This window comes from Anser cygnoides, chromosome 15 (genome assembly GCF_040182565.1).
Source record: "Anser cygnoides isolate HZ-2024a breed goose chromosome 15, Taihu_goose_T2T_genome, whole genome shotgun sequence".
Lineage (NCBI taxonomy): Eukaryota > Metazoa > Chordata > Aves > Anseriformes > Anatidae > Anser > Anser cygnoides.
The window spans coordinates 12,619,945-12,642,139 of NC_089887.1; the positions used below are offsets into that span (position 1 = coordinate 12,619,945).

Here is a 22,195-nt window from a genome sequence, read left to right on the forward strand (position 1 = left end):
TTCTGCCTGGAGCCAGGGCAGCCTCAGGCTTTGCCCCGATGTCCCTTTGAAGATGGAACAGGACGGCCGTCCGTCCGGCTTGCCTCCCACTGAAGGATTTGGTTTGGCCCTGCTCACATCATGTAGCGTTCTTTCTTCCACTCAAACACAGAGAAAAAAGGTTTTCTTCCCACCACGAAAGAGCAGCTCATCCCCTTTGTGTAACCTCTCAGAGGCCAAGTCCACCTTGAACCATCCCTGGCCTTCTCTTGCAAGCTCAGAAGGGAGCAAAGGCAGGAGCAGTTAGCCTTTAAAGCGAGTCTGACCTGGGATAAGCACTATGGCAGCATTCTCAAGGGCAGGAGTGGGAACCTGTCCCTGCAGTCATGCGGCAAAACGCTGCCCAGGAGGCTGCCCCCGTGTCCCTAGTCGTGGTGTGCTCAGGGAACGGCAGAACTCTTCCTACAGCTGAGGGGTCAGGGGACAGACGCGGCGCAGTTGTCCTGTCCCATTTTAGCACCGTTAATTTGAGACTGAGAACACCCACGTGGTTCCCTGCGCTGCGCGTCCCAGCTCTTGGCCAGGGAAGGATACGCGCCTCAGCCAGCCTGCAGAACAGAAAGCCCCCTTCTTTTAAACTCTGTTTTTTTTTTTCTTTTTTTTTTTTTTTCCTACAATCGTGCTGCTTTGTGGAGCCGCGGGGAAGAGCTACAGTTCATGGCTGGGGGTCCTTCTGGATCCGGGCAGCAGGGGAGCATCGGCCGCCCCCGCGCTGAGCGTGCGGGGTTCCTTGCTGCCAGCGAGCGTCCTCAGCCGGAGGATCTCCTGCTTGTACCTGCAGCAGGGGAGCAGCAGCGTCACCCCCACCTGGTCAGGGCCCTGCGCGCAGCTCATGCACAGAGGTGGTCAGCTTAAACCGACACTTTTTGCCCTGTGTTTGTCGGGCACTGAAAGCATGCCTTATCAGTTAATGATGCCGGCCAGCACAGGTGCTGAGCCACGCTGGGATCTGAGCAGCCACAGAGAGAAAAACCACGGCCTTTTCCCTGGGAAAAGCTGCTTGTCGCCTCTGCCAGGTAGCAGTACCAGCAACAAGCCCACGAGCCCGATCGAAGCTCCAGCCGAGACGACTTGCGCCTCGCCTCGGGCGCAGAGCTGGAGCACGGCTCCGACAGATGCGCTCTGGTTGTTCTCGCCCTTCCCTGCCCCAGCAGCTGTTCCCCCTGCTGCAGGGCATGATAAGCCAGTGGGAAAGCGCAGCAGATCAGGGCTTGCTGGAAGGCTTTGGATTTTAGGCAACCCCTCTCTTCACCTCCTCCAAAGGATGGGCACTAAGGCTCACGGGCCAGATGCGCCCCCCCGGCACGCAGAGCGAGGCACGGAGCCAGCTGCCCGCACAGCTGGAGGAGCTGTGTGACACCGGCTGTGCCGGGCAGCGCTGTGGGAAGGCGGCAGCGAGGTCAGGCCCTGGCAGGGTGCTGGGCACCGCCGCGTCTCTGGCAATTAGCCGTGGAGGCAAACTTGGAGCAGGAAGCGGAGGGCACGTGAAGGGGGATCCCACTGTCTCACCTTGCAAGATGCTTCTCTACGTACTCCTGCAGCTCTGACACCTGTTCTTCTGCCACGATTGCCCGAGTCAGCAGCTGGCTTCTCTCCTTCTCCAAATCTTCCTGGAGGGGCAAGGAAAGCGTGGAGAAAATGGGGAGTGCTGTGAGATGGGAGGGGAGTCACTCGGCCCCTCTCTGCCAGGAGGGACCGAACTCTCTGACTCTGGCACAGTTGACACGAAGCTGCAGAGGCAGGCAGGAGACCGATGTGCTCTGAGAAAGGAGCCTGGTGACAAGAGCCCAGCCTTCAGCAGGCTCAACCACTCTTGGCCAGCGGCTGTGCCGACCAGGTGAGCTCTCCTTGACCAGACCACAGGCACGAGGGCCTGGGCCACCCCACGACACACAATAACCCTCCCCTGCCAATCTAGTTTTCCCTCCCAAGAGCTCTACTCTGTTTCCAAAGCCCTTCCTCTACTGCCCCAGGTCTGGCAGTCTGCGCCAGCGATCCCCTTTCCCCCCAGCAGCCCCACTGCTGTGATCAGGGCTGGACAGCAAAGCCCACCTGTGCCAAGCCCGCTCACAGCGAGCATCTCCAGGCTGCTGGCTGCTGCAGGGCAATGCTGTGGGTGGACAGAGCTCGGGGCCACCCCGTTCCTGAATGCAGTACAAATACCCTTGCACCCTGAGGGAACCAGGCTGCGAAGCTGATTCAGATTCAAACTAGACTTCTCATTTAAACCGGGTTGAAAACCTGTTTGTTATACAGATACCTAAATCCTTGTGCTGAAACAAGACGTGGAACAATACAGGCCAACAACCTGCAGCTATAAGGGCTGGTCTCTGCTTCTTTCAGGAGCTGTGAAAGCACAGCCTCAGCGCTCAGCATCACTTGGTCATGTGCTGGTCAAGGCCACAGCTGTGGCCAGAGAAGGACCCAGCTGGGGCAGCACCTCTTTGACACCTGAGCAAAGGCTGAGCTTATTTCAGGTGGGCTGCTCCGGCCCTTTACCTGGGTGCTGTGTGTGAACTCCCGGAGCTGCTTCCTGACCTCTGCCCAGCCCTCCTCATCTGGCTTCCTAGGAGAGAGAAGCAGATTTTGATCTTGCACGGACATTCAAAGCCAGCCCATCTGCAAGTTGCACAGCTCTGTTCGGAGGCTGGAAGCACTTCGTGTCCAGCAGAGCAGAAAGCACAGAGCGCCAAACCTTTTCTATCCCCGTGGCCCCAACTTCAGGGCACGCAGCGCTGTCCCTGTGCCCAGGCGTGAGAGTCACAGCCCCTCTGCCAACCTGGGTTTCCCGCTGTGATGGCTGGATTCGTTCCAAGCTCACATCAACACTCATACATCAGAGGACTCCAAGCAGAAAGAGTCATTAACCTGACACTGCAAGGCTGAACTTTATGGAAATGGAGAGCGGGGTATGATCAATGCCAAGCGCTGGCGCTTTTCATGTGTGCGAGCACAGACCCGCTCGCCCTGAGCGCTGGGTGCGATAGGTGAGCTGTCTGCGCAGCCCAGCCGTGGGAAAGTTCTTCCCATTCTGTCCCAGTCTGAACGAGCAAAATACAGGTCACATCTGATGCTCGCGGAATTTTGGTTGTATGAACTGAGGAATGCATTGTGCTCAGGCACGGCAGCCTGCAGACCGCAGACCGCTCCGCTGCGGCCGCGCGAGTTCCCTCTGGTGGCTGCAGTCACCCAGCCCGGGCACTTGGAAAATCGTGGCTGAGAGAAGTTTCGTGGGAGCAGAAGTTAAGAGAACAATAAACAGTGAAGCCACTCATCTGATAAAGACAAGGAACACGACAATAGTTACAGTACTGTGGTTACAGCAGGCTTTGTGTCTCTGCTTAGAGCAGCAGGATAACAGCTCTGGTAAAAACCACCAGCACACAGAATAAATGTTTTCAGCGTGTAGGGGCTCTTGGCAGCTATACAAACCTTCACAACAAGATACACCACTAAAAGGTTCTGGTACTTCTCTGTCCTGCTCCTGCACTGAGTCTGTCAAAATTAATGTATCTCTTCAAGGATTACTATTATTTGTCAGCATCAAAACCAGTGGCAGGCTCCGATAACTCTTCTCCAAGAGACTTCTCTGGAACCCAGTGGCTCAGGCACTGACCAGCTCCTTGGCACTGGAATCCAGTTACTGCAATACCTGGCATGTTTTCTAAGCTACCACATTTTAAAAGGCAGAAAAATCCCAGCCTGGATTTCTCTTACACTTTGTTCTCCCACTCCTTGGTTACAGCTGGTAGAATTTCAGCAGAAGAACGGAGCAGGGGGAAGAGATTGATCAAAAAGAGCAAATAAATGGCATGTCAGGAAACCAGGGTGGTGTCAGGGCAGGATCACCGAGTGTTCCTGCCCAGATTCTGTGCTGGGAGGGAAGAGAAACAAGACTGTCCCAAGCTGGTGTAGTTTCACTGGCCTTTCTTGGGTTGTGATCCACCAACGCCCTCAGCCGTACGCTTAACTTCAGCTTCTGAAGAGATCAGTGGGACTAAAAACACGATTAAATCAAACATGTGCTTAAGAGCTTTCTTGGATCGAGGCCCAAATGACCAACTCATTTCGCCACAGGAAATGCTGCACTGAGACCACAGCTGGCTTTTCTTCTCAGATGAGTTCCTATCAGCTCTCTTTCTTCCTATTTATTACTGTCTCCAAGTAATGCAGAAAAGACCCCTCAGTCCATACAGCAAGGAGAAATCAGCATTTTGAATATCCCAAGAAACAGACAGGACTTACTGCTCAGATGACAGCTGAAGGTCAGAGGTTTCTTTCATTTTTTTCTGAAGGCAAAGGAAGAACGGTACTTCTGTAAGCATTAGAGCATTGCAATCTCACCACAGTCCTCACCACTTTGAAGAAAGTGGCACAACTGTCCTAGCACTCTAACACTAAGAGTCCCGACAGGGAAGTGATGTGCAGGATAGTCCTAAGGTTTAGGTCTCCCACCCCATTAGTGTTTAAATAAATGCATCTCGCACAAATCAAGAAAGATGTCGCTGCTCAGGCAGAACCAGTGAGAGGACGTGGAGCTCACTGGTGTGCTTCTGAGCGTGGTCTCCTGCTTGGACACCCCCGAGAGAGAACGTGAGCAAGCACTGGTCTGTGTCACAGAGACACAGCAAACCCTCAGGGAATGCACACGGAAATGGAGAGAGCTATCCTACTGCTCTGTCTGTTGCTGGTGAGACTCCCCCCACCCAGTTTCACTGCTGCAGAAGGTCAGCAGCCCAGCCGCTACCTGCTGCAATTCGTGTAGCTGCAGCTCCAGTTTCGCTTTGTTCTCCCGCAGCCGGTTTAGCTCCTGGGTTGTGTTTGTCAGCAGCTCTGGGTCTGTGACGGCAAAGTGGAGCTCAGCGGGGCCGGAATCCATATCGCTGCTGCCCAAGGAGCGGATCTGCTCTCGCTGCATGCTGTAACAACATGCCAAGAGGTGTTAGACTCGGTAGCTTTGGTGAAGTAACAGCGCTGAGTGTTGATGCTGCTGGCAGTGCCATTGGCTTGGGACCTACTGGCTTCTGGCCACCGAGAGGCAGTCCACCTGGAAAGGGTAGGCGGGAGAGCCCAGCAGCACGTGCAATATTCCTGGGAGTGCTGAGGGCAGCTCATCCTATTTGTGGCCTTTAAGCCACAAATTTCTGCTGCTTCCCACAGCCCAAGCTGCTGAGACAGCCGTGGAGCAGAGCTGGGAACGCTGCAGGGAAGGGCTGGGAAGCAGGACATATTGGTGGTACCTCTCCATTTCCACACCATCCAAAGTGGATTCAGTCTCTCGCCCTAAATTTTGCATGGGAGGAACTTGTGCGCAGAGCAGCTCCAGCACATGCAGAGCACCCTGGTATGTAGCTGGAGGTACCTTGCTCCTGGCGTGTCAGGAGTACGGAGATAAGCGTGCACTCCAGGACCTCTGCTCCACTTTGGAGCCCCGTATGCCTCCCTTGCAGCAAGGGGGCTGGGTGCTGGCGCCATGGGGCACTTCCACTAGGTCCCTAGCAATGACCTGAAGAGGCAGAGGTAGCCCAGACCCTGTTTTAGCCCTGCCTGTACGCAATCAGCAGGTTCTCATGCTTCTTGACCAAGTTTTTCATGCGTTTCTTGTAGGCACGTGCTGCTCCAGCTAGCTGCTCCTCCCGAGACTTGTAGGAAGCTCTGATGTCCTTCAGCATGCTGTCCACAAAGTGCTTCATGTGAGCTGGGGCTTTGCTGGGCTCTGTCCGGTCGGTGGATTTGCTGTCCATGTAGTCCTTTAAACATACAGAGAAGGAAATGGAAGTGATCAAGTCTTTCCCTGAGGCGAGTAACCCATTTCCCACACTGAAGGTCCAGGAATATTTGTGATGACAGCACTCAGAATAGGGCATATCTTCCATTTCCTAAGAACAGGAAAGACTAATTAACTTCCATCACACCCCTTTCAAGGCAGAGAAGGCATACTGCTGTCAGTGACCCTGTATCACGGGTCCATCTAGGGGAACATGAGTGCGTCAGGAGCACGTCTCTAGGCCTGTATTCTTTCTGCTGTGCCCTGCTCCCTCTGTTAGGAGATACCCTGTCAGAAATTAAGCTCATCTTCATAGTAAAAAATGCTTCTGCATTGTTAACCTCCTGGCACAGCAGTTCTTGCAAAAATCTGCTTACCTATGGGGGTAGAAACAGTTTTCTTCCCAGCCACTGACGGATGCAAGCAGGTACCCACGCCTGAACCTGCCTGAAACTCCTGCTTTGTGCCGAGTCCTCACCGTGCTCTGTGGGCCCTACTCTACATCAGAGGCGCTTGCTTGTTCCCAGAGCAGGTCTGCAGGTCCCAGGCGTTACACGGGTCTGTGCCGACCGCAGAGGCTGGCAAAGCTTCCCCTGAGGACAGCAGCAGGGGCACCATGGAGGCAGCAAACCGAGGCGGCAACAAAGCCCGCAGTGGCACTGCCGGGCCTGCCGAGGGAAGTTGTCAGGGCAATGGGGACTAGGAGCCAACTGGAAGGCAGCCATAGTAAATAAGAGGATCTTTCCATCCAAGTAATCTGACCAAGGAAGATCGTCCCAGCAGAAACTCAGACAGTTTCACGTGGTCACACGGGAAATCTGGGCTAGGAGAGAGACCGATTCCTGCTGCAAGCACAGCTCCCCAAGCCCCAGCGCCCCTCTGCCCAGCAGCCCAGCAGGAGGGGACGGAGCAGACACATTCCAGAAGCAGGCGGCCAGCACGGAGAGCCCTCCGCAGGCCGGGGTCTGGGGGTACCCACCGCCAAGTCCTTGACGTGCTGCGCGAGCCGGGAGCGGTACTGCTCGTTGAGCTCCTTCACACGCAGCTGCAGCCGGGAGTTCTCCGCCTCCACCTCTTGCAGCTGGCTCCGGGAGGTGAGCAGCACCTAGGCACAGCCAGCGTTCACACTGCTGCTCTCAGCCTCCAGCCAAACGAGGGGCACTAAAATGCTCGATAAGGAACGGGGACTTCAGTTTCCCTACAGCAGAGAGGTTGGGAAGGGCCTGGGTTTTTCATGCAGGAGCTTACCAGAAATATTTAGTCTATGTTCCTCTGCTACCTTTTATCATTTGCAATCCCCTGCAAGTGGTTTCTCCAGCTCTTTTGAAACATCAGTGAACAAAATTCCTCCCACCCCAAGCAAGCAGCACATCCCACCACGTGCATTGCACGCCCTGTGCAGGGAGGAGCTCCCTCTCCCCGGAGAGGGAGAGATGCCGGAGCACCTCGGTACCAGCCATCCGCCCCACCGCCAGCTCCGGGTTACGCTCATTGCACCTCGCGTCTCAGCCACGGGAGGGGAAGGGAGGGAGCCTGCCCTTACTGCTGACTGCTCCGCCAGTTTGCGCTGGGTGTCTCGAATTGCTCGCTTCGCCTCCTGCAGCTCCTTCCCCACGGCGATCCTGTGCACACAGGAAGAAGGCATGTTTATTTCAAATCCCCAAACGTCTTCTGCAGGCCCGGTACCTCCAGCTTTGAGAAGGAAATCACTACTAATGACAGAAATCTCCAAGCAGCTGCTTACACATTGAGCAGCTCTGCCACACATTGACCGCAGATTTTCAAGGCCAGTTGTGTACCCAAACAGACTTTTAAGGAGACATCTAACACTCTTAAGATCCTCAAAAACATCAGCTTTTACTTCCAGGCCTCGCTTATAATAGTCATTTGCCACCCTGTACCCCACCAAAGGGAGGCTGCCTGTTCGCCAAGATCACATCCAGCTGCAATGAGACCCAAAAATGCCCAGCTGGACAAGAGAAGGATGCGTGTGCCTCAAACACTCACACTTGCTCTTCCAGCTTCTGCTGCTGCGAATCGTAGGTTTTCTTCAGATTTTCAATCTCCACTTTTATGTGATCCTGGTTTCCAAGCAACTGAGGGACAAGCGAACAGGAAGATGAGATCGAGGGTTGACATAAAGAGAAGGATTCTTCAAGAGGGAGAAGGTGAGGAGAGCCTCCAGCTAGCCCAAATCCAGCTGATATGGGAAACACAGGGGAAAGGACAGGTTTAGTGACCAGTGCTCTGCAGCACGCCAGAAATGACGTTTGATCCGGTGACAGGGCACGTGGAGGGGCACACGTGTCGCTCCTCCAAGTGAGATTCTCACTCCGAGAGTCAGATTCTCAACAGGAGCTGGTGGCGGAGCCCAAGCTGGTATCACACAGGCTGCAGATGGAAACAAGGCAGGAAATATCTCTTGTGCTCTCATTTTTGGGTGCTTATCACCCTCATCTATTTCAAGTATCAGCAAGAAGAAAATAACCAAGCGTCCCCTGCACTTGTTGATTTTAAACTCCTGCCTCTGCTCTTCAGTGGGCACTGACTGAGGGAACCACATGTTGCCCTGCACGAGGCAGGAGTTATTCTGATCTCAAATGCATGGCTTAAAGAAAAGAAAATAAACCAAGGCACTAACTCATCCACAAAACTCAAGTTAGTACCAGGAGGTGCCAGGCACACTCCAAATAAGTTCCCCCCTGTGCTTCCCCAAGGGCCCCACAGCAGACCCCCCACACACTCACATTTTTTTCCAGGTTTTGCTGCTTGTGTTCAGAGGCAAGTGCATCTTCTGGCTGATTTGAAGAAGAGACAGAAGAAGGTACCTTTAGATCCCTGTTCTCCAAGGAGCTCAGACTGGGGACAGGGCAGAGAGGTCCTTACCTTCACCTTCCGAGCAGAGACACGGCGCACCACTGCTCGCACTCTTCCCAGCTCAGCAGCGGGCTCATCGGCTCCGGCGTGGGAGAGGTGGTGGTAGCTCCCTGTGCCGGGAAGGGTGCTCTTGGCATTGGCCAGGTTGAGCAGCTCTAGGCTGAGCTCTTCATTCTTCAAGACCTGCCAGGTCAAGCAAGAAGGAAAGAGCGTCTGAGATCCTGCCTCTCCAGCTCCGTGCGCTGTTTGTTCAGCACATACCCACTGCTCCTGGTGTGTACACAAAGCAGGCACTCACATCCCCTCCTGAAAGCAAGTTTTATTTTTAGTTCCCTCTCTTATGTCCAAGGATATCAGTGATTTTCTGATTCTCACGGAGAGGCAGGGCGAGCATCATCGCCAGGCGCCAGGCACGGCACGCAGCGTTATTCACACGCAACCTCGGTCCCCCTGCCCGTCTCGCTCTCACGCTCACGTTCAGGTAGGGATCGCGGTGCCAGCGCACCCTGAGGCCAGCCCAGCCCTGGGCACAGCTCTGCCAGCACCGCTCCGTCCTGACCTACAGCTCCCTCCTTACCCCGGCTCTGTACTCCCCGCACAGCTTCCCAACACGTTAGGCATGTCTTTCCCCAGACAATGCCTCTGAACAGCGCTGGACTACATAATGTAAGGGAGAATGGCCAAATATCCATCCATCTCGGCTGACGCCACCCAGCTAATTCCAGTTTTGTCTGAATGCATACCTCCAGAAGCAGCCAGCCCACAGCACCGTGTAGGCAGCGAGATTCAAAGCAGCGCTGGTGCGAAGTGACACATTTCCAAAAGATAAAGAGGATCTGAATGAGAAAGGCTCTGTTACAGGTGATCTGGAAGGAACACTGGGGGAATTCATGTCTCACGGGAGGGTTTCTATGTAGATAACAAAGCTTTGATGGAGTTTATGACTGGGGACAAGCTTGAGTAATTGTTACCATGGCAGTGAATCGGGAGGATGGGAGGCAGAGGTCATCTGAGTCATCCGTGTAGAGAATAGCTTATCAAAAGATAGCACAGGGTGGGCTGAGGGAGAGAGGAGAGGAGAAAAGAGGCTGACAAAGAGGTGAGATATACAGCTGTGAAAACTGACAGCTAGGCAGAGACAGGCTGCTTGTTCCCCAACCGAAACCGATCCATCTGCAGCTGTCAGTGCCGACAATTTGATCAGAGGGGGTCACACAAGCGCAGAAGTACCAGCTTTATTTTTTTTTTTTTTTTTTTGGCCAGCAGAAGAAAGAGGCAGCCCCAGGTTTGCGATGGGCTTCTCTGCCTCCCATGTGCTCCGAGTCCTGGCCCCGCTCCAGGGAAAACCCCGGCATGGGACCGGTCCGGGGCCGCCCGGGTTCCCCGCGCCGGCCTCGCTTTGTAGCAGCGCTGCGGGCCGTGCGAGCCCCCCGAACAAAAGAGCAGGAGGAAACGGAGAGCTGAGGAAAGGTCAGGGTCTTGAAAAGGAAGAATTTACAGCCCGTTAGAAAACAGGCACAAAGTGTCGGGCTGGCATCTTCTGGAAGGCACTTCCCCAGGGACGGGAGAGGCCGGCGCGGCTGCTCTGGGACAGACCCAGGGCGATTTGTGAATCGAGGCGTACAATGGGGGCTGTAACAATTCAGAGACTCTAACTGTTCCCTACAAGGGACCCTGAATGAGCCCGCAGAGCTGCTTCTGCGCCAAGCAGCCATGACAACATATTGGCAAGGTCACAAGTAGCACTTGTAATTGGGAATGTGTAAAAGGTTCATTGTCTCCAGCGAAGAGCTCCGGGGAAGGGGAGGGGGCAGAACCGCAGGCTGCTTTTGCCATTTCCTTTGGGAAAGTCCGCACTGGGAAAATAATGAGCAAGAGGCCCATGCCGCGACAAGCCCCCAGGCTGCCAAGTTGGAGTCTCTTTCGCTTCAGGCAGGGATATTCAGCAGTCAGAGCCAAGACACCGGGGTAAAGTCCTCACCCTACCAATTACACCCGAGGATTTCACCCTTGGCTTCTGATCCCTGCTCCACCACTCCAGGATGCTATCCGAGCATGTAACTTACTCCACGTGCCTCGCTTTTCTCTGAAACGTTCCAGGATCCACACGAAAACAGCGTGTTATTACCGCTAACCCCTTAAAACCGTCATCCTGAGATGTCAGCAGCCTGAAAATCCAGTTTTCGACTAACACACTGCACCCCCTTGGGGACGAGAAGCAACAGAGATCGCCGAACGCTGAGCTACTCCTCCGTGAGCTCTGTGTCGGCAGCGTGCCGGCAGGCAGCGGCACGCGCTCTGCCTCGTGCTCCCGGGACAGCAAGGGCTGGAGGGTGGGTTCGCACCCCGCGAGCAGCCGAGCCTGCCTCCTCGTGAGCAGTTTCTCAGCTTATGACAAACGATAGCGCCTGCGCGTGCCCTGCGCCCATCCCAGCTGCAAGGTGCAACAGATGAGTTGAAACTGGCTTTTCACTTCCCAGCTGGAGCCGGCTGGGAGCTGTACCCCCCCTCACTGCCACATCCGTGCTAACGGGTAACTTCACAAGTCCCTAACTCATTGATTGGCAACCGGATGGTCGTGACCTTGTATACTCCTCTACCTGAGCTCTACCTGATGCTCACCATACAGAGAAACCGGACAGACACGGACAAATGCACTTGGTGGGGCTTTGCCAGTTGTGGGGTGACATTTCATGTCAATCCTGTATAAACTAGCATGCCCCACATCCTCCCATCACAGGGCCAGCACGGTAAACTAGGTCACTTGGCTGAACCAGCTGAAATATCTGCCGAGGAGGGAGGCAGGAGTGTGTCAGTCAGCCGATCCAATTCAAAGAGAAGGAGAAGTGGGAGGGGGGAGAGGGAGGGAAGTGGGGAAGGCCTATTACAGTAGCTATTCTTGCCAAAGGAATGCACAATTCTGGGATCTAAAAGACTTGAGTTAATCATCACTAATTTAATAGTCACCAGGAAATTCACTATATTTTAAGGGACAATCAGAAACTTGATTATATTTAGTGTTTTTATAAACTTGTCAACTTCTGAAACTTCTAGGCCCCTTCCTGCCACCAAGTGAGATGAGACGGACTACAAATCCATTCCTATGCAGCCTGTGCAAGCCATGCAGAAAAAAAGGGAAACAAAGCATGCTGGCAGTCCAGAGGGACCTGAAACGTGCACCCAGACCAGACCTGCAACGACCTCCTCTTCGCATGGCTAGGGATGGGAATGTGGGGTAACGGGAAAACGGGAAGACTCCGATAACAGGAGCGCAGTCGCACAGGGCAGCATGGGCACAGCGCTGCTCCTGGCTTGGTAAGCAACCCAAAGACAACCTTAGATTGGGAAGTTGCGGGGTGGAGTAGAGAACACCAAAGCTGGCTCACCTCCCGGTCGAGCTCTTTGCCCAGGGCCAGGTAATTGCTCTTCAGAATGATGTACTCGTCCGCCAGCTCCTTACGGCTGGTCTCCAGCGTGCGCAGCTGGTCCCGCAAGGCGTCCCGCTCCCCGGTGACTTTCTCACTGCGGAGCTCCAGCTCCAGCACACGGTTCTCCAGGGACAAGATCTGCAGAGGGGGGCAGCAGAATTAGACCAGCGGCTATAATAGGGCATTTATTTGGCCAAACAGGCTCTAGTATGAAGAGAGATGAGTTTCACATGAATTTCTCAAGTATCTGGGGCAATGGGGGTAATTCACTACTCTAGCTAAAGAAAAGTGAGTATGCCAAACAAGAAAAGATCCTGGATAAAGGTATCTGGCAGAACTGAAACCTTTTGCATACCATATTTTTCAGTTCAAAGTTCTCTGTCTCATACTGCTCCTTCATTTTGTTTGTCTCAATCTGGAGATCAATGAGGTCTTTGGAAATCTAGGAGAGAGAAACGACGTTATAAAAAGGTCATGGACTGACTCTGAGGCCAGCACAGTATCTCAACAGGTTGCAACAGGGAGTTAGAGCCCAGGGGTACTGAAAGGACCCACAGTTGCACCTTTTACCTGAGCACTAGCAGAACAGCAGAAGAGGAACACTGCTGAGAGCTGGGATCAGCTCCCGACACTGCGGCTTTTCGCCACTGAAGCATCCTGTCCCACAGACACACCAAATAAAAGGGCAAAGACACAACCCTCGAAGAGGAAAAGCTAAGGAGAATCAACCCTGAGGTCTTGGCCTCTTTCAGAAGGAAGAGGTGTGGGAAGCCAGTGACACCATAGTCAATCCGAGCTTATTCCAGCCTAAACACCTCCAGGGAGCAAACGGAAGAGCCTGGGTTTTGGAAACACAAATACCTCTGGAAAGAGGCCCCAACGTTTCCCACCAGATTTTCCACTGCAGACCTATCGGGCTCATACAGCTTCACGGCTCAGTTCTCTCCAGCTCCCCAAGTATCTGTTTTACCTTCAGTTTTTCCTCTTCACTGAAGACCATTCTGGCTGACAAATCTGTTTTGGAGCCAGCCAGCGTCCCCATCCTCTCCTGCAGGTCTCCAAGCCCCATGTACAGCCTCTCATTCCTATCCTGCAGCTGCACCTAGAGACACAAAACAGCTCCGACAGCCAGTGCCAGAGAGCAGAGCTCTTCTCTTCTGTCACCGTGCTGATGGAAGGGAAGAGCACAGCATATTCAGCAAGGAAATGCAGCTTCTCAGAGCTTTAACAGATCGCGGATGGGATTTTCAGCTGCCATTTTCCTCCTGCGATTAGGATTTCATTTGCAGAGCACTGGTTCAGTGACCCAGGAAGGGGCTGCAGACCTTCATACTTACGTTTTTGTTAGTGAGATGCTGCACTTGCCCTGTCAGAGCATTTACACTCTCCTTCTCTGCAACGCTTCCAAAATCCATGTGCATGAGACTCAGTGCTCGCAGGCTAGGTTCTTTGCACAGTACCAGGCAAGCAGAGACTGAAGAGCAAAGGCAGGGCCTAAGGATCTCTGCGGCAGCGACTTTCCCCTCTAGGTACAGCACAAGCGATGTTGCTATCAACTTTGGTTGCTAGAGGGTGCAGCATCCACCTCGATCTGAGGTGGAGCCAAGTATTGCAGCCAGCCCTAAGGCTGTTAGAGCAGAAGAAATGACACGGGTCAGGAGGTATCCGTGTTCCTAAGACAGCACAGATAAGATACTCAAGTGAGAAGCTTAGCAGACACCACCAGCGAGGTAATGCTGCCAGTGAGGAGGTGCTGCACCGTTTGTATTCGTTCCAAACCCAAAGCCTCTCTGCAGGGATGGCTTCCGTCTCTACCACAGGGATCTTTACAGGATTTCAGATCTGGATCTCAGTTTCACAACTCAGGCCTTTAATTCAGCCATCTGTCCCGAGACTGTCCTGTAGCATCTAGCATCAGCTTGCTTCCCTGCATTTTTTTTTTATCTCTACAGTACTTGTATCTCTTGTGTCATCTAGGAAGGACAGCACACAATTATGAAAGGCCGATGAGCCGCCCAAAGGGGATCAGGATCTTTCAGCTCTGACCGAGCTACAGCTGGTGACAGGGAAGACCTTCCCAAATCTATCAGCTAGCATACAAGACGCTATGTGGAAAAATGTAAATTTTAAAGCAAAACACACCCGGAAAGAAACTGCTACAAAAGCTAGCTGTGTGCTGAGAATGACAGGACACAGGAAGAAGCTCCCTAAATCGAGCAGTGCTAGCAGCTCCCCAAGGAGGAGCTGCTTCCCTTACAGCCGCAGCTGAACTTTGACTTGCTGCAGACTCAGAGGAATTTGCAGCAGCCCATTTGTCAATGTTCGCTCATGGTTAGAGGCGCGCTGAACCCTGATGGGCTCAGACAGGGCTAAACCTGGACTGTGCCGGTCTGCACTGCATCGCCGAATCCAACTGGAAACCTTCCAGACACAACTGGGATATCTCCCAAGGGTGCACCAAGCTACAAGTGCTTGAACAGAGCCCCTGACACACAAGTGAGGGTTACAGAGAGTTTAAGGCACAGTGGTAATGCTGGAAAAACTTGGGGAATGGCAGTCACGGGGTAAAATAAATGCTGTTTTTTCATCTAATTTCAGGCTTATTATCTCTATTTCTGTAGAGCAGGCGAGTTTAGGTAAGAATTTGGCTCTTAAGAAAAGCGTTGCTGATGCAACATTCATAAAGACCATAGCTCTGAATAACTTGTTAGTAGCTAAGCTAAATTTATGGCCGAGGGAGAGGGCCCATCCTGATACAAGCACCATGCCAAGCATCGTTCACCAGCTCCTCACCACTGGCATCTGGTCCTGGCTGCTGTCGAAGATCCTCTAGCACCTCAAAGTGGATTTCATAAACGGCCACGGATGTGTGACCCAGCGGCAGAGCTCTTTGGGGGCTTAGGGGAAGGAGAAGTTAACGAAACATGCAGCTAACATCTTATTTTTCTGCAAAAGAACATAATAGCCCTGAAGTAATTTTATTAAGGTAATGAAAGCGCTGATGAGAATTCACAGTCTCTTCACACCCACTGCTGAGCAGAAAGCCAAATTCACACACGCCCACAGCGCCAGAGCGCTCGGAAGCAGGCAGCGGGTGCTCGGGCACGCCGGGGAGAGGAGCGGAGCCGCGCTGCCCCGGCACAGGCAGGCTCCTGCCGCTCCCAGCCCCGCGTGGCCGGAGCCCACGCTGGCGCAGGGACACGCAGCAGGCTGGCTCCCGAGGGGGGGCCTGCTCCACCTGCCAGCCTTCGCTTTGCTCGTCAGGGCACTGTAAGGCTAATTAACACACACGGTGTTATTTATGGAACTATGCCGCCTGGCAGGCCCAGCTCGGAGCAAACCCACCTCAGTGCCAGGTGCTGCGCCCGCACCAGACACAGCAGTGATTATTTCTTCCCTGGTCTGGAAATACGAAGGACAAACGCTGTCCTGGCTCACGGCACCACCAGCAGAGTGGGCAGGAACGAGTGGCTCCACTCTGTCATTGCAACCCAAAGCCTCTACCCAGCGAAAACCAACCGACAAACAAACAATGACAACAAACCCACGAGACCCAGACGTGCTTTATTAACCCACACAGGGCAGAAGTGGTAACTCTGCGCTGAGTCTTCCCTTCGCTCCAGAGTCCGAGGCACGCGGATGAGGTGGTGGCTGGGTCACCAGCAAGCCTGCACCCGCACGTGGCTCTGAAACAGCTCAAGAGGGAACTGGGCCAGGACTCGGACACCACACCCCTGGTGCCCACAGTGCCCTCCCCACCCCCGCCGGCCCTGGCAGCACGGGGTGCGCCGGGAGGGCACCGGCACCGGGCACCGGGCTCGGGGCCTCCCGCCGGGCCGGGCCTGGCTAGGCCGCGCCGCCGCGCCCCGTCTCCATGGCAACGGGCGCGGGCACTTCCGGGTGGAGGCGGCGGCGTTGTTGCGCCCCCTGGCGGCCGGAGCGCCGCGGGGCGGCGGTGCCGGCGGGGGCTGCTGCCGGCCCCCGGGGACGTCCCGGTGCCACGGGCCGGGCCTCGCCGCCACGGGGCCCCGGGGCCGTCCCCTGCTCCCCGGGGTGGTGGGGACAGGGCGGTGACAATGCGTCCAGCGGGTGCCGGCCGGGGCCACGCTCACCCCTGGGGACCGGGAGGCAGGAGCGCGATGGGTGGCGCGAGGGTCGCGCTGCCCCTCCTGTGCCACCCGCGTGGCTGCCACCGCCAGGACCTTCCAGCTCCACCAGTGCCACCAGTATGGGCCTGCACGCCCCAGGCCGCAGCGTCCCACCGCGGGCTGGGACCCTCGAGCTGAACTGGCTCTGGCTGGCGGGGAAGGGGGGCTGGGTGGGCAACGGTTCCCGAGAGCTAAAATAGGTCCGAAACGGCTTTTTCTGATGATTTCGCTGCTCTCCCTAATACCCTTACAGCCTTCTCCATGGCAACCAGGGCGGACGGCGCAGACTTTGGTCCTGGCCGAGCACACCGAGGGCCGCGGTGCCGGCAGGAGGAGGCCGCGGCAGCGGGGAGCCGCGGCGAAGTCCCCTCCCGCGGTGGCACCGCTCCGGTCCCGGGGGCTCGAGCATCCCGGGACACGTTCGGAGATGACGGCTTGAGGGCAGCGTGGGAAAGGGTCTGCTTATTTCCCCATCGCTGTTTGTTTGCTGTTTTCCTAGCGAGAGGCTTTCTGTGCGCAGCGTTACCCGCCCTGCGGCTGCGGGTCGTTCGCTTTTAAAATTGACCCGTGGGTTTTGTGGGTTTTGGCCGGCCGGGCCGTGCTGGTTCAGCTTTTTGTGGCTCCCCCATTGATTACGCCTTGTGTCAATATGTGCTTAGCGCCTGGTGGTGGATGCGCTGGTCTCCATCGCCCGCTTCTCTCTTTGGATCTATAATTTCCCAGAATAGAAGATTAAAATAGAGGGGGAGGAGAGCGCTGCTTCGGGCCAAAAAGAAACTGGAAAAACATTTCTTATTTAGCCGGGCTGCAAAGTTCGATCACGTTGAGCAAAGAACCGCCGGCATCCCTCGCTCACCCTGACACTTGTTCCCATGGGCACACTCCCCGGTTTTCCACCGTTTAAAACCTCTGCCAAAATTAAAGAACGAAGACCTGAGAAGTCCCCTGCGAGTCAGGGGAGGACAGGCTGTGCTTTGTGGGGACGAAGAGGTGGCAGCAGGGACAGGCCCCCCGCCAGCCCGGCTGCGCAGCATCGCTGTCCCCGCATCGTCCCTGTCCTCGCCCCTGGGGACTGGCGCGAGGCGAGCTGAAGGAGCTGGAGGGCGAGCGGTGGCTTTTCCACGGGTTCGTCAGGCGGTTGATACCAGGGAGCCAACGGGGCTCCTCCAGCTTGGGCACCAGCGACCGTTTTTTTTTTTTTTTTTCCAGGAAATTGGTAAAGAATTCTTCAGAAGCCACAGTGGACGCAGGCAGGTGGGGAAAATGACCTGGGATACAGGACGGGGTCAGAGCTTCCCCACGGATTTGGGGAGCTGCCAGGCGGCTCCAGCAGGGGAGCGCTGGCACCAGCGCCCACGGGGACCTCGCGGGCTCGGGGCTGGCTGGGCTTCCCGCTGCCAGCCCTCGGCTCTCCGCACGGACACGCAGAGCTGGGGAGTTTGGGCGTCACGGGGGTGCAAACCAGGACCCCGAGGGGGAGAAAAGCTCACGTTGGAGCATCTTCCATTCCCTCCAGCACTATGGGGAAGGGACATTGATGGGAAAGCCCCCAGCATGAAAACCCCTACACGAAGGAAGGAGCGAGCCCTTCTGCCGGCCTCTGCACGCGCTGCACCACACCGCAGTGCCCGGGCTGTGGGGACAGCCCATGCTGACTGCCCTTTGTGCCCCCAGCACGGCCACTTTGTGCCACCGGGACACGGGTCTGACGCCGTGCTCACCCCACCAGCATCCTCAGCGGAGCACCAGGGAAGGGCTGGTGCCACCACATGGGGACCCTGCAGGAGCCTGGGGCGCAGCCGCGGCGACCCCACGAGGTGCCCTCGTCCGTCTGTCTCTCCTCGCTGCCCACCCAAACCCCATCTCCGGCAGGAGCATCGTCCCCCAAGACCAGCTCCCGGCACTTCACCTCTAATCCTGGGCTCGGCGCTCCCGCAGACGTCTCCGTGTGCCCCTGCAGCTGGGACAAATGCCGCCACGGAGCGGGGGGAGAAGCCCCGCTCCCGTCCCTGCTCCCGCCGGCCGTGGCCGAGCCCAGCAGCGGCAGGGTTAAGGCCAGCGGCGGGCGCTGGACGGGCGTCAAGGTGGTTGCTCCATCCCTGCGCGGGGCCGGGAGCGCGCACGGAGCCGCCCGCCACCATGAGCGCAGGCAGAGGTAAGGCACAGAGAGCCGGGCAGGGCGAGGGGGCGCGGGGGGAGAGGCCAAACCCTGCCGGGACTTTGCCGTGTGGCTGCCGTTAACTTTTTTTTTCCCCGCTTTCTGCTGCTAAAGAGTCAGACGGGGAGCTCCTGCGCCTTCTTGGGCACGGTGACGCAGAGCCCTCGGTTCCCCGCTCTGTTAATTTGGGGAGGAAGGAGGAGAGGGGACGAGGAGCGCTGTTGCTGGCCTTTCCGGGGGAAGGAAGAGGTCACTGCTGTGACAGAGGGACAGAGACCCAGGAGGGCACAGGGGGACCCGGGACGCAGCAGTGCGCACGCATGGGCTGGGACGAGCCAGCCCCTGGGCAGGGGGACACCAGTGGCCGCTGTCCCCTGTGGGACACCAGTGGCAGCAGGCATCCCTGCCCCGTGGTGCTGGTAGGTGACGTGTGCCACACCACGGTGGCACGGCCGTTTGCCCCGCGGTGACCCAGGCGCTCAGGTCCCCCAGCCCTGCGTCGTCCCCTCCGGCAGCCATCGCCCTGCACGCGGGGGTCGCCACCCCGTGCTCGCCCCGCTCACGGTCTCCCTTTCCTCCGTGCCCCGCAGCGGGCAGGGCCCCGCTCCTGCTGCCCCTGGCCCTGCTGTTGGCCGCCGCGTCCCAGCCCCACGATGGGGACGTCCCCAAGGAGCCCGCGGAGCCCTTGCGCTGCCCCAGCCCCTGCGCCTGCAGCTTCGACGACTACAGCGAGGAGCTCAACGTCTTCTGCAGTGGCCGCAACCTGACGCAGCTCCCCGAGGACGTCCCCGCCAACGCCAAAGCCCTCTGGCTGGACGGCAACAACTTCACCCAGCTGCCGGCCGCGGCCTTCAGGAACCTCTCGGGGCTGGACTTCCTGGACCTGCAGAGCAGCCAGCTGGCCGCCGTGGAGCAGCACGCCTTCCACGGCCTGCGCAGCCTCTACCACCTCCACCTCGAGCGCAACCGCCTCAAGCACCTGGCGCCCCACACCTTCCTGCACACCCAGAACCTCGTGTCCCTCAGCCTCAACAACAACTTCTTCAGCAAGGTGGAGGAAGGGCTGTTCGCCGGGCTCTCCAACCTGTGGTACCTGAACCTGGGCTGGAACTCGCTGGTTGTCCTGCCCGACAAGGTCTTCCACGACCTGCCCAACCTGAGGGAGCTGATCCTGGCGGGGAACAAGCTCCCCTACCTCCAGCACCAGCTCTTCTGCAGCCTTACGGAGCTGAAGGAGCTGGACCTGAGCGGGAACGCGCTCAAGGGCATCAAAATCAACATCTTCGTCAAGCTGCAGAAGCTGCAGAAGCTTTACCTGAACCACAACCAGATCAACGCCATCGCACCCCGCGCGTTCATGGGCATGAAGTCCCTCCGGTGGCTGGATCTGTCCCACAACCGCCTCGTCTCGCTCTTTGAGGACACGTTTCTGGGCCTCCTGAGCCTGCACGTCCTACGCTTGTCCACCAACTCCATCAGCAGCCTGAGGCCCAGGACTTTCAAAGACCTCCAGTTCCTGGAGGAGCTGCAGCTGGGGCACAACAGGATCCGGAGCCTGGCAGAAAGGACCTTCGAGGGGCTGGGCCAGCTGGAGGTGCTCAGCCTCAACAACAACCAGCTGCAGGACATCAGGGTTGGGGCGTTCCTCGGGCTGTACAACGTGGCGGTGATGCACTTGTCTGCCAACTGCATCAAGGCCCTCCCCGACTTCGTCTTCAAGGGGGTCACCAAGCTGCACAGCCTCCACCTGGAGCACAGCTGCCTCGGCAGGATCAGGGCCAGCACCTTCTCCGGCCTCTCCAGCCTGCGGCGGCTCTTCCTGCAGCACAACGCCGTCTCCGTCATCGAGGACCGGAGCTTCAGCGAACTGCACGAGCTCCTGGAGCTCGACCTGAAGCACAACAGGCTGAGCCACCTCTCGTCGCAGCTCTTTGTGGGTCTGAGCAACCTGGAGTACCTCTTCCTCTCCTCCAACCAGCTCCTGGACATCTCCCAGGACGCCTTCAGCCCGCTCCAGAGACTTTTCTGGCTCGACCTCTCCCATAACCAGCTGGAGACGCTGGACGACGCCGTCATCTCCCCCCTGGCCAACCTGCGGTACCTCAGCCTGAGTAACAACTCCCTGGAGACCTTCTCGGTGGGCTTCCTCTGCCCTTCCTTCGCCCTGGAGCAGCTGTGGCTGGGGGGGAACAACTGGCATTGCAACTGCTCGCTGAAGGGGCTGCGGGACTTCTCCCTGCGGCACCCCGCGGTGGTCCCGCGCTTCGTGCAGTCCGTGGCCGAGGGGGACGACTCCCACGTCCCCGTCTACACCTACAACAACCTCACCTGCCGCCACCCCCCCAGCCTCGCAGGCCTGGACCTCCGCGACACCAGTGAGGACAGCTTTGCTCACTGCTGACACGCGCCTGTCACCGCCCCGTCCCCGCCGTGCCAGGCTCACCGGGGCAGTGCCAGGCGCGACGGCTCTGCCGCTGCCCGCGGTCAGCCCGGCCTCATCCGTGTGTCCTGGATGGGGACCTGGGGAAGGCGAGGGGGGGGGGACAGGCACCGGCTCCACGAACCAAAGTCTTTGAGTCTGGCGGTATTTAAAGACCGGCACCCATCACCAGGACAGAGCGAAGCATGTTCCTGATACAAAGCAGGAGGCCGGGTGGCTTCGCCCTGTCCCCCCGGTGGGCAGCACCCAGCCTCTCCGAGCCCCCACACCCCACCCAGGACCCCCAGCATCTCCCCCTCCAGCCCCATCCACCAGCAGGACCCTGGGCGCCAGAAAAGCAGCACTAGAACCCAGCACACGGAGTCACTTCCATCCCGGGTATGTTTAAGGGAAAAACAGAAATCCCAAATTCCCCGTTGAGCTCTCCTGTCGGCTTGGGGAAGGGGGCGGAGGGCTCGCTTTAAGAGCCCCTTGCCACGGCCGATGCAGGCAGGGTACAGAAAGCCACACACACGTCACTTACCCGATAAATCGCAAGCAGACAAATAAACCTTTGGAGCTATCGCAACCCGTCTTGTAAGTATGTTTTTTCGAAAGCACGTGCCGCACCCAGCCCGGGCTTCTTATCAGAGCCCCTCGGGGCTCGCACGCAGCCCAGCTCAGCCTGGGAGCGCGGGTGCTGCAGGCTCCCCATGTCCCCGGAGACCAGAGGGGCCTGCAGCGAGCTTTCTGCAAGATGAGCAGCCGTGAAGGAAGGACCGGGACCGGGCTCAGTGGCCCAGAATCCCTGACTGCGTGCACAGCCAGCAGCCCCGGCCCCGATCCCTTCCACACAGCATTATTGCGGAGCAGGATTCGCACTGCGGGCTCTTTCCGTGCTGGGAGGATCGCTGCCACCAGCTCCCCGCACGCAGAGCGGCTCCGACTGAAGGCAGCGTGCGCAGAGGTGGCCGCAGCGAGGACACGGTGGGTTTAGTGCAGGATGGGACAGGGGCACACGGGTGCCGTGGGCCGGGAGAGGTGTCTGGCCGAGGGAACAGCCCCGCTCTCCAAATCCTGGATCAGCGAGCAAAGGTCAGGCAGTTTCCAGGAAAGCTGCAAGTGGGGAAGCCTAACCAGGTGCGAGTCCTAAGGGTGGGTGCAGCACCAGCAGGGACAGATGCTCGGGAGACAGCACGGCCAGAGCAGTGAGCCAGGAGCCACCAGGAGCGGGAGGAGCCCCACGTGTGCCAGGGGTGTAGAGAACGGCTGTGGCAAGGATGCTGCAGAGGGCTGCAGGGATCAGTTTTCAACCAGACAAGGAACGGGCAGGATCCAGAAGCTGGCATGGAGGAGGAA

The 22,195-nt window shown here is 57.2% G+C and overlaps 2 protein-coding genes across 4 annotated transcripts; one reads left to right on the plus strand and one right to left on the minus strand.

Moving 5' to 3' along the window:
* Positions 1 to 98: 98 nt before the first annotated feature.
* CCDC78 (coiled-coil domain containing 78) lies at positions 99 to 14,384 on the minus strand. 2 transcript variants are annotated; one of them, XM_048060005.2, is made up of 16 exons: positions 13,449 to 14,384; positions 13,082 to 13,213; positions 12,467 to 12,553; positions 12,070 to 12,249; positions 9,427 to 9,519; positions 8,693 to 8,866; positions 8,554 to 8,604; positions 7,814 to 7,902; positions 7,350 to 7,428; positions 6,786 to 6,911; positions 5,587 to 5,789; positions 4,787 to 4,958; positions 4,285 to 4,328; positions 2,539 to 2,605; positions 1,549 to 1,649; positions 99 to 814 (listed from the first exon to the last, which is right to left on the minus strand). In XM_048060005.2, the coding sequence occupies exons 1-16, from the start codon at positions 13,530 to 13,532 to the stop codon at positions 688 to 690; spliced, it is 1,809 nt and encodes a 602-aa protein (XP_047915962.2). In that variant the 5' UTR covers positions 13,533 to 14,384; the 3' UTR covers positions 99 to 687. The 2 variants fall into 2 exon arrangements, with proteins under 2 accessions (XP_047915962.2, XP_013032677.3); XM_013177223.3 differs by lacking the exon at positions 9,427 to 9,519 and having other exon boundaries at positions 13,449 to 14,383.
* A 1,666-nt stretch (positions 14,385 to 16,050) lies between these two features.
* Positions 16,051 to 21,417, plus strand: IGFALS (insulin like growth factor binding protein acid labile subunit). Of its 2 annotated transcripts, XM_048059921.2 has the most exons (3): positions 16,051 to 17,384; positions 17,469 to 18,414; positions 19,008 to 21,417. In XM_048059921.2, the coding sequence occupies exons 2-3, from the start codon at positions 17,523 to 17,525 to the stop codon at positions 20,816 to 20,818; spliced, it is 2,703 nt and encodes a 900-aa protein (XP_047915878.2). In that variant the 5' UTR covers positions 16,051 to 17,384; positions 17,469 to 17,522; the 3' UTR covers positions 20,819 to 21,417. The 2 variants fall into 2 exon arrangements, with proteins under 2 accessions (XP_047915878.2, XP_047915867.2); XM_048059910.2 differs by having other exon boundaries at positions 16,051 to 18,414.
* Positions 21,418 to 22,195: the final 778 nt, after the last annotated feature.